Source organism: Castanea sativa, chromosome 4, assembly GCF_040712315.1.
Source record: "Castanea sativa cultivar Marrone di Chiusa Pesio chromosome 4, ASM4071231v1".
In the NCBI taxonomy this organism is placed as follows: domain Eukaryota; kingdom Viridiplantae; phylum Streptophyta; class Magnoliopsida; order Fagales; family Fagaceae; genus Castanea; species Castanea sativa.
Window position 1 is genome coordinate 15,249,768 of NC_134016.1, and position 12,052 is coordinate 15,261,819.

Here is a 12,052-nt window from a genome sequence, read left to right on the forward strand (position 1 = left end):
TCTCATGTGAGATCAAGAGGTGTTTGCTTTCACATATACTTAGGGTTATCAAGAATCAAGATTATGTTAAGAACTTGATGATTATTCAGTTGCTACATTCAAGAGCTTAAAGATATACAAGTGTGAGTGCTTGTGCTTGTGCTTGCTGGGAATTCAAGAAAGAAGTAGTCCGTGGACTCGGGGCTGTCACTTGGTTGTGGTAGTAAGTTTTCTACTCGAGGTAGCAATAAGATGTTATTGGTCTAAGTCGCTATTGTGTAAACTTCAATTCTTTCGTAGTGGATTCAGTTTTACCTTGAGGATAGCTAGGTTAAATCCTCCCCAGGTTTTTTACCGATTTGGTTTTCCTGGGTTATCATATGATTGTGTTCTTTATTTTCTACACTTTACAATGATATGATTGATATGTGTTAACCTAGATCTACATAATTTACGTAAGTTAATCACTTGGATAAATAATTAGGTTAATCTGGTTGTGTTTAAGGGGTCTAAAAATTTACATAGTACATATTTATATTTAGAAGAAAAATTACTATATTTAAAATAAACAACAAGTGGAGGAATGAAAGAAAAATGAAAAAAAGAATTAAAAAAGAAAAAGAAAGATAGATGCACACATGTTTACTCTAAAATAGCAAAAAATATACTAATTTAACTCTCGTTTAAAAGAAGGGAATGGAATGAAATGAAAAGAAATGAAAAGAATAATTTTAGAATATTTTTCAATTCCCTTGTTTGGGAGTTTTAATGGAAAGAATGGAAAGTGCATTCCTTTATTTGAGAATTCAAGTGTGAGGAAATGGAATGGATAGGAGGGAACACTCATTCCTCTATATTCTCTTAAAATCTCAAATTTTCATTCCCCCCAAAATTTGGAGGAATTATAGGGAATGAAATTAGATTTAATAAATTTTTACTAAAACTATCAAAATAACCCTATATATTTAACCCTTTATTTTAAAATAGGAATTTAATAGGTAATATCATCATAAGATGATTTCATTCCTATACCTTTATATTACTCGCAAACAAGGTTACTTATATTCTATTCATTTCCATTTTTTTCCATTCCTTTATTTTAAAACATCCAAACATTGTTACTTAATTTGATTCCACTCCTTTCAATTCCCATATGAACTCTCAAATGAAACCTAAATTGCCACACCACTCCCACTAGTGGTGGAGCCAAGAAATTTTTGTAGGGGCCAAGCTAAATGTAACAAAATTCCAAAGAAAAAAAAAAGTTTACAACCCCAAAGTCCAAGATTTTTTTTATGCAAAATAACACCATTTTGCTAACAATTTCATTAGTTAGCAACATTTCCAAACTATTTAGGAAACTAGCACCTCAAGTCTTTGAGACTCAAGTTCACTGTAGCAACTTGAGTTCCATGTGCTGGCAGAGCTAATAAAAATTAAAATCCATGTGAAACTTAAGTTTGAGAGACTTGTGTTCCAGTTCCTGCACTAAGTTCTTGTTCTTCCTTCATTTTTCTCTTTATGACTCAAATCAAAGATTTAGAAAATACCCAAAACCCAAAGGCTCGAGTTCTTGCAAATCTAGTTTAGAGAGAGAGAGAATGAGTGAGAATTTGAGGTGGAGAAGTCATCATTATGATGGTGGTGGCTGGGGTTTTGCCATTAGATCGAGTCGGCTTGGAAAAGAGGATTTGGTTCGAGTTCAAAGAGATGAACTTAAGATCGGACCACCGTCGATGATGGTCGAAGGAAAAGCCAAGGAGGGTCGGACATGGAAGTTTTAGAGAGCAGAGGATGCCACCAGGGTTCAGTCCAAATCATTGCCTAGGTTTAGTCTAGACTGTGGGGTTGCTTCACCTGGGTTCAGTCCAAATCATCACTTTGGTTTCAGTCCGAACCATAGGGTTGCTTCATTTTTGCTTCTCTGGGTTTGTTGTTTATTGTTTTTGTTGCTTGCTCTAGGTTGTTGCAAATCTGGTTTAGAGAAAGAGAGAGAGAGAGGGAATGAGAATCTGAGGTGGAGAACTCATCATTATGATGGTGGTAGCTGGGGTTTTGCCGTTAGATCAAGTTGGCTTGAGAGAAGAGGATTTGGTTCAAGTTCAGAGAGATGAACTTGAGATTAGACCACCACCGATGGTGCCAATTTTGGTTGGAGGAAGAGCCAAGGAGGTTTGGCCATGGAAGTTTCAGAGAGCAAAGGTTGGGGCCTATGTTCAATCCGAAGTGTCGCCTTGGTTCAGTCTGAACTGTGGGGTTGCTTTTCCTGGGTTTAGTCCAAATTGTCTCTTGGTTTCAGTCCAAACCTTGGGGTGGCTTCGTTGTTGCTTCTCTGGGTTTGTTGCTTCATAGTTGGGGTCAGAGAATTTGAATCATAGATATTTTTATTGAAAATACAAAGGTGCTATTTGAGCTATATGCTTACATGGCTCTTGGCACTTCTTTTTGTACGATTTAATTTGATTGCCTATGGGAAACTCAGTAGTTATCTACTTGTAGGCTAATATACCCATTTTTCATATACTTTGTTATCTTGTAATATGATCCTAAAAAGAACCAATAACTAGAAACGTACTCAAGAATCTTCCAAATGCAACAAAACTTTCTCTTCCAATCTGAATAAATTATTAAGCTTCGTAATAGTCTGCCTAAAGTTTACAACTTAATTTGTAAATCACAATTGTAGTCACTATATTTTGCAATTTTGATTAATAACCCCTCGTGATAGCCAACTGAAAGTTTACAACTTAACTTCGGTTAATTACAACTATAGTCACTTCAGTTTGAATTTGTTAATAATTCAACGACTTCAATCCTTAATGATGGGGAAATAAAGACGAATGAAATATCTTTTGAGTCTAAGGCTGCGTTTGTTTTGACTGAAAAGGATTTCAGGAAATCATTTTACACCAACCTATGTGTTTGGTAATAATTCATTTCAGGAAATCATTTTACACCAGCCTATGTGTTTGGTAAGCACAGAAAATTGGGTCAAACGAAAATCAATTTCTGCGTTGACTGTAAAATAACCCTAGCAAGCCAGAAATGAATTTCAGGTTTTATTTTACCTTCAAATGATTTCCACCCCAAGAAAATAGAAGAAAGAGAGAAACAGCAAGAAGACCCAGCATCGCGATCTTGCACTGTTGAGCTTGCGTTGGAGAGATCGAGTGGCGAGATCGCGTCGTAGAGCTCGCGCCAACGAGATCGAGCCGCGAGATCGCGCCGACGAGCTCTCGCCAGCGAGATCGAGCCATAGAGCTCGCGCTGGCGAGATCGTCTTGCCGAGATCGCGCTGTGAGATAGCATCGCCGAAGCTTGTCGCCGCTGGACCGGTCTCGTTGCCCATGACCCACCGACCACCGATCTCTCTCTTTCTCGATCTACCTCTCCCTTTCCGTCGAGCTTGCGATGACTCTCTCTTCCTCCTCCCTCTCTCAATTTGACCGAATGGTTTATTGTTTTGAAAATGGCGTTGTTTTGATTTTTGTTTGTTTAGAAGGTTATGTATTGCAATTTTCTATCATAAAATTTGTTTGGGAGCTGGGAAAATGTGAGAAACAAGTAGAAAATTTGCATTTTCAAAATGTTACCAAACACTTGAAATTATTTTGTAATATAATTTTTAAAATGCAACCAAACACTAAAAAATATTTTTCTTTCCCGAAAATATTTTCACTTGAAATTATTTTACACTCAGAAAATATTTTACACTTAACCAAATGCAGCCTAAGTTTTAAGGTGAATAATATTAATCAGAAAGCACAAAGTGCAACCAAAAAGATTTTTGCTCACTATTTTTTGGTCCATATCTCACAAAACATTATGTATTTTAAGATGAATTTATTTAATGTCAAATTACACATCTAGGACCTTCCTTTAAGCATTTATTTGACCTTCCGCTCAAAAAATAAAGTAAAAAAAGAAAAGAGAAATAGTTATTGTCTTCAAAGCTGCCATGCCCGAGGTAACCCAAAATTCACAAAGCGCTTATCTAAGAAATCTAGTTGTGAGAGGATTCTTGGTAACCCAACATCCACTGCACGCCAACACTAACCACCGCACATGATATTACCATAGCCCAAGCTGTTGCTGACTTTTGGTGGGGACGGCGTCATTTCTTGGTGGTTTTGATTCATGGCACTGTGGGTGAGAGTTGGCTGAGATGGTGAGAGAGAGAGGCCATGGGTGAGAGTTGATTGAGATGGTGAGAGGGAGAGGCCGTGGGTGAGAGTTGACTGAGGTGGTGAGAGGGAAAGAAAGAAGCTTGGGTGAGATGGTGTGGTGGGGAAGAGATAGTGTAGTGGAATAGAGAGATGGACCAGAGGATGAGAGTTAAGATAGAGAAGCAAAGAGAGAGAAGAGAGAGGGGCACGGGAAAGAGAGAGAGGAATAAAAGAATTGAATAATATATATATATATATTTTATAACTCTTAGATATAATGAGCTGACAAAGATGACAGCTTATTGTAGCTGAGTGTTAAAAATTTTGAACTATAACACCTTTGATGTTGTGGGGTTTTTAGTGTTTTTTGTATCAAAATAGCTTTATAGCATATTTAACACCTTTGGTGTGAATGCTCTAAGGTCACATGTAAAAATGAAAACCATTTTTTTAGTTTGCTTCTTCTGTCACTTCTCTAATTTTTTGACTTCTAGCTCTCTCTCTCTCTCTCTCTCTCTCTCTCATCCCTCTCCTCTCTCAGACCCACCTTCAACATATCTCTTGCTCCTTTCCTCTTTTAATTTCTAGGTTTGCTTGAACCAATATTTCAAATCTAGTCTCTCTCCTCTCTCTCCTCACTATTGCACCCATTGGTCGTTGGTGGTGGTTTGTGGATCGATGATGGACAGTTTGAGGTTGTGGATAGACAAACAGAAGTGGGTGTTTGTTCTGGGTTCTAGGTTGTGATCGACAAATGGAAGTGGGTTTGAGTTTAGGTTGCGGATCGTTGACGGCGACATGTTTGGGTCTAGGTTTGGATTGACAAACGGTGGCAACGATGGTGGTAGGTTGTGGACAGGGATGATGATAGTGGTGGGTTTGGTTTTTGGTGTTCAAAACTATTGATTTTTTTTGGGGGGGGGGGGTTTGGGATCAGTTTTGTGGTGTTTTGTTGTGGTGGGTTTTGGTGTCCTTGATGGTGGGTTGTAAGGGTGGGATGTGGGGGGCAATGCTGGGTTTGTATGTTTTTTTAGTTTTTATTAATTTTTTAATACAAATGAGGGATAATTTAGATTATTTTAATGTAGAGTAATCTTAAATAAAACATGTGATATAGGGTGTATTGTTAAATGTTGTCTTAAAATAAATAAAGTAATTTTTGTAGTATTAAAATGACATATTTTAGAACACCAACATCAGGTGTTCTAAAAAACACTATTTTGATACATCAAAAAGTTGCATTATCTATTTTAATATTGATAGGTCAAGAATGTATTAACCCATTGTGATAAATTAACCAATTAATTAGTCAAGTTAATTAATTAATTCAATTAACATGCAATACGCATGGTAGCACAAACAAATCACCAAATAACTAAATGCAGCAGAAATTAAATTTGACACGGGTGGTTTGTTTACGAATGGGAAAAACCACCGAAGCAAAACCCCACCTGGTGAATTTAAGGTCATCACTCCCGAGAATCCACTATTATCACAACAAGCGGTTACAAGTAAAGGAATCTCAGTACCTTATACCAACCTACAGTTGAACCCTTACCCCAATACACAATTGGACTTGTTCTGTAATGACAATCTTTCTTTTTCAATGCACGGCTCCCAGTACGTGACTAACCAATCGATGCATGGATCCAAGTACGTGACTAACCACCAACTTGAGAAGGATGTTGGCTGAAAATTTCTTCATTTTATCAACACAATGAAGATCACGAAGCTCCTTGGTTACAAAATCCTACGGTGTAAAAACGCAACAACTTTTTCAAGAGAAAGATAAACTAGGGCAAATTGTCTCCGGTTATAAAATGCTTGCAACAACAAGTGCAACAACAAGTGCAACAACCTTATGACAGCTATTAAAATAAACCTTATATATATTTAGAGTTGTAAGAAAAGAAAGCCTATACACATACACATGGATATGCGTGAAATCAGATCTGAAAAACTGATTTTCGTAAATCTAGATAGATAGGTTATCTTTCAAGCATCGGGCTAAAACTGCCTTTTAAACCTCGATAGATGTCATTTTTCGAGCTTTAAAATTCAGCACTTCTTCACTTGTTTCTTGGACAGATTTGCATGGCTTTAACTCTTAACTTGAACAACATTTTTTTGAAGACTTAAACCATTCTAGATCTAACCAATTACAAGTAAAGTGCTTTTTGTCAAAGAATAAACCAATTCTAAATGACATATGTTCTTAACATGATTCACATATGTCCTAACAAATACCACTTTACAATACAGCTACATCACATCTTTTATTTTAAGATTATAACACATTAAAATAATCTAAAACAAACCTCATCTACATTAAAAAAAATTAACAAAACAAATATATTCATCAAGTGGGAATCTGAGAGAGAGAGAGAGAGTTGAATAAAAAAACTACCTAAATAGTTTAGCACATATAGCCATACCAACTTATTATTAAAACAACATTGTTCAATTTAGTTAGCTTTTGATACATCTCATGAAGGTGATTTTTTATGTTTGGTATGCTAAATGATAAAAATGTAACATTTAGCACACCTTATGCCAATGCTTATACAAGATAAGACAATACAATTGCAAAAATGTGCTCACACAAACAATAAAATAGAATAATCATAGAAGACAAAAATATTTTTTTATTTTTTTATATGGAATGGAAATTTTATTTCAATAATAAATTTAAAATGGTGGTGAATTATCTAAATTTTCCTCTATTAAAGCCAACGATAAGACTCCTGTTGTGGTGAAGCATGATGGGCCAAAGTTTGCAATGCCTTGTTAGAGCATAAGCATCAAATGTTGAAAAACTATGTCATTTTAACACATCATTTTACAATACACCATACATCACATATATTATTCTATAATTCTATATATGGCAACAATATTTACAACACATTAAAATAATATTAACTCAAAAGTCAAACTAATACAAAACACAACTAGTGAGCAGTAGCCACCACTCAACAACCAACAACCATCGCCACAACCATTACACAACCACCGCATCCTCCACAACCCAAAACATGCCCAACCAAATACCCAAAAAAAACCCATAGCCACCACCCCACAACCACCAAAATCCTCCAACAAATTTCAAATCTAAAAATTGCAAATAAAAAATAAAAATAAAAAACTTAATTCCTCCAACAAGATAGAGATTAAAGAAGAGAGATGAGGGTCATTGTTGTGGTGCTGGGTCTCTATCATGGGTTTCAGGTCACCTTCTCCATCGTGGGACACCCAAAACTCCAATGCAATGTCTGATATTTGAGAAGAGAGAGAAAAAAGAGAAAGAGATAGTAAGGTTTGAGAAGAAAGAAGAAAAGAGAAAAGAGAGAAAGAAAGAGGTCTGAGAAGAAAGAAGAAAAAAAAGAGAGAAGAAAGAGGGAGGGAGCCTAAGAAGAGAAGAAAGGAGAAAGAAGAAAGAGAGATGAGCAAGAGCAAGAAAGAAGAAAGAAAGGCAAAAAGAGAGGAGAGAGAAATATAATAAATTCTTTTTTTTTAGCATTTGTGTCCGAATAGTTTTACCAATAGAAGTGTACGGATATAAATGCTAAAAAAATATTAGCATTTGAAACACAACGAATATAAATGAACGTTTTTGGTATTTAGTGTGCCAAATGCTGGAAATTTATTAGTTGATACACTGGGATGCTAATGTTCTAAAGAGCTAAAAGCACAACGAGTTGGGCAGTCCAAGGTTTACATGGATCCAACATTATTTTGAGATCCTGAGTATATAAAAAGACCCCAAGCATTGAGAGAACAATCATGGCCGAAAATTTCATAAACGAGCAAGCTTAGGTCACCTTCGTAGACCACTTGAGCTTTGAACAGACGCATACTTGGTGGTGGCTTGTAACAAAGCAATATCTTGGGCGTAAGGGTCATTCTCCAGTATTTGTTGGTTACTAAAAGCAGCAAAAATTGAACCCAAATGGTCACTTGCAAATAAGTTGCAATGATACGACCACTGAAACTGGTGGGACGAAGATTGCACAAGAAAGGCAAGGCACACTTCTACGTAAGCCAAGGCCTAAGAGCATCTCCAACAGATGCGGTATCTCCATTTTTTTCTCCAAAAAATGCTACTGGACATGCTCCAACCGGTTCTCTATCAACAAAACTTTTCCAATTTTTTTTGAAGTTGCTACAGTACTTCTCTTAATTTAGAGAACACTGTAGCAACTCTATTCCCTTATTTTATCTTAAAAAATTGCCAGTGGTATTAATTTACTATTCTTTCTCTCATCCAAACATTTTTCCTCCTCTATGCTCTTTGGCTTCTCTTCACTCTTCAGAATACATCAACGCTATGCCATGCCACGCCACGGCCACACCATCAGCTTCTTCCTTAAAATCTTCAGAAAACCACTTCCAGCAAGCTCTACTAGCCTCTTCAAACCCAAAACCCATCGGCACTTCCTTCCTCTCTCTCTTTCTCAGATCGGCATGGAGACAACCCTATCAGATTGGTGTGGTTGTTGCAGCATGGTTTTTATGGAGAAGTGGTTGCTGCAGCGGCGAGATCGGCGTGGTCGTGGGTGGTGATGGGTTTCTAATCGGTTTTTGATGATGGGTTTTGGCCGTGGGTTGTTTTGGTCTTTTTTTTTTGTTGAATTAATTTGGGTATGGGTGGTGTTTGTGTTGTTGATGGTGGAGATTGCGTGGTAGTGGTTGATGGGTTGTGGCTTGTGGTAGTTGAGTTGTGGCGGTGGCTTCTTCTTCTTTTCTTTTTTTTTTTTCTTTTTTTTTTTTTTTCTAGTGGTGGTGGGTTAGATGAGTGTGGGTGTGGGTGTGGATGTGGGAGTGGTTGGGTTTTGTGACTGATGTGGTGCTAGTGGTGGGGGATTGTCGTGTTGGTTGTGGGGGTAGGATGATTGATGGTGGTGGTGGTGGATGTGGGTTTGCAGTGCAGTGGTAGTAGCGTGGTGGTGACAGCGGTAGTGATTGTGTGGGAGTGAATAAAGAAAGATTAAAAAAAGAATGAAGAAATAATATTTAAATAAGATGGAGGTAAGGATAAAGAATCTGTTGGAAATTGTATTTGAAAAAGTGATAGGTAAAAGTTAAATGTTACTGTTGATTGTCCAAATAGTACAAAAATATGGAGAAACTGTTGGTGATGCCCTAAGAAAGGACCAGGGTTTCAGAGAAAAATTCAACGCATTCTTTTTTCTTTTTCTTTTTCTTTTTTAAAGGGAATAGTTCGGTTAACTTAATACAACTTTTTTCAAGAGTAAATATAAATAAAGAAATGTGCTAGGTCCACAACATTTTTGCAACATTTTCACAACAAATCATAGGTGGTTAGTTTTATTGGTTCAAATTTAAACCTAACACTAAGATTACTTTTTTGCTTCAACAATAATAATCAGTAACAGTCTGCTACTTAAGATTTGTTGTAAAAATGGTGTCGAAGATTTGAAGACAAGATTAGGATCAGTGTGAATTCAATAATGATTCCGATCAGATTAGAATTGTTTGATTAGATTAGATTAGTTGTTTTTAATTTCAATTTCAAATTGTTATTATATAAGACTAGTGCCTTGTCTGATATGGCTATTTACACTGTATCAGTTGTAATGCAAAGGATAAGCAAAATTAAAAAAGAAAAAAGAAAAAAAAAAAAGAGGCGGTCTCTTTTTATCAATGTTCAGGTGATTGGTCTCTTGAATTGACTAAATTATCATTTTATTTTCCAATTCATAATAGAATATCAATGGGACATAAAGAGAATAAACTTTTATATTATTATTATTACTGTTACAATATTTTTTGCAACAATCATAAACAACCCACTCCCTCTTTTCTCAGTCCCTTACCTAGTTTCTAAAAAAATAATAATAATAAATAAATAAATAAAAAATAGAAAAAAATTAAAGCCTAACTTTTCCCGCAAGCATAAAGCCCTTATAGATGATTGATCTGACCAATGTAGGTCCTCCCCAAGCACTCTCAAATTCTTTTACCACACTTTCTGATAACAAATCAACACCTTGGTCCTTTGCTGTATTTACTGGAGACCATGACCTTAAAATATTCAAGAATTTCTCAAGTGACACGTCCTTTGGTATATCTAGTTGTTGTGGTTTCCCCTCACATCCTATACCTACACTTTCAAAAGGAAATGGAAGTATCTTATAATCATCAAATACGCATTTTATTTTTGGGTCCCAATAGGGAAGAAGTGTGTCACGAAAACGCTTCATTATGGGATCGAAAGTGGGGCTAACTACTATGTCATTATAAGCCCAAACAGCAATTACACCTCCTGGCTTTTTTAGAAGCCGTGTTACTAGGGAGTAGAACTTGGGGAGCTCAAACCAGTGGACAGCTGTGGCCACAGTAACCAAATCAACTGAATTTTCTCCTCCAATCAAGGCCACTAATTCATCATCTGTGATGGATAATGGAGTGTGGAGATATCGAATGCGAGGGTGTGGCATTGCAAGTTTCAGCTGAGCCTCACTCACATCGGTTCCAACTACTTGCTCATAATGCTCAGCAACCTGTCAAGAATAATGTAATGCAATTCTAACAATCTTAGTTTTAATTGATTCTTCACAAACGTCAAGATGCAAGGAGACAATTTTATTTTGCGGAAAAGCAACAATAGGTTTTTACTATATTTTTTATGCAACCGTACAAAATTCGGACAAGTTCATGAATTTATACCCCGAGCAATACCCAAGATGCACTAACTCTTAAATTTCTTTTCTTTAAAAATAAATAAAATAAAATAAAAATTAAACTTTCTAACTCATGAATTGAAAGTTTTTTATTTTATTTTATTTTTATTTCTCGTTCTTAGCCATTGATTCAAAATAAAATTTAGCAATATTATCCATCTAAATGAATAACTAAAAAGCACCATCAATTGGAAGCTCAGTTATGGTAATCAGACGTCTAAATTTACATTGCATTTGATAGGAATCTAGGCTAGCTTTAACACTGCAGGTCTTAAAGCATCCTCATTATGCTAGTCAAACTAGAAATTCGGTAAAAGAATAACTAAACACCCGTATAAACAGCACGCATCAAGCTCAATCATCAGCCAATATATTTTTTGTTTATACTTTAACTCGAAATCCTAGCTCCGTTTCTACTTTTGAGAGAATAGTAAGATGCTTCAAGAGAGGTGGGATATGCATCCTCATTAGAAATAAGAATTCTAAATGGAAAATTATAAGAAATTGCGTTGATTATAAACTAGCTAAGATGGATCAAACTGCAATGTATTAGAGAGATAGAGGAAGGACAAAAGGGACTAACACCAATAGCAGCTTGACCATTGCCGGTGCCAACATCCCAAGCTAAAGAGTGGTGCGGAGTTAGAGCAGCCAGCATGGAGTACCATTCGGTTGGATAAGTTGGCCTAGCATCCGCGTAAAAACCAGCTTGCTTGTCAAACCTACCAGCCATTCTCTAGATTAAGCTTCTGCTGTGAATTGCTTCTGTTTTCATTTTTACTTTCGTTGCTTCTGTTTTTAAACTTTCACTCACCATTCGGATTGAATTGAGTATAATTAGACTGGGTGGTTACCTGCCTACCAGGTGGTATTGACCTAGTCCGCCGTTTGATTCGTTCCTTTTCTAACTTTGTAGATGACAATTTTTTATCATTATTCATGAATAGATATGTGCTCTATCTGAATCTATTGATGTGAACCACAAAGTTTAATTAGCACCTTGTCTAAATTTGTAGGTGACTATTTTTTATCACTATTCATGAATATATATGTGTAGTATATCTCATGTATTGACTATTGATTTCGTAGAGTGTTTGTGTGTACCTTTAGCTTCTGTTATCTTCTCTTTTATAGTTGTATGCCTCATTAATGGGCAATGATGTGCTGCATTTATGCTCAACGGCTAGTGCGTTACCGAATCTT

The 12,052-nt window shown here is 36.1% G+C and overlaps 1 protein-coding gene across 1 annotated transcript; it reads right to left on the reverse strand.

Annotated features, from left to right (window-relative positions):
* Nucleotides 1-9,968: 9,968 nt before the first annotated feature.
* On the reverse strand, nucleotides 9,969-11,617 carry LOC142632243 (uncharacterized). The gene is made up of 2 exons (XM_075806670.1): nucleotides 11,433-11,617; nucleotides 9,969-10,669 (listed from the first exon to the last, which is right to left on the reverse strand). Exons 1-2 carry the CDS (start codon nucleotides 11,580-11,582, stop codon nucleotides 10,037-10,039), a joined length of 783 nt encoding a protein of 260 aa, XP_075662785.1. The 5' UTR covers nucleotides 11,583-11,617; the 3' UTR covers nucleotides 9,969-10,036.
* Between the last annotated feature and the right edge of the window lie 435 nt (nucleotides 11,618-12,052).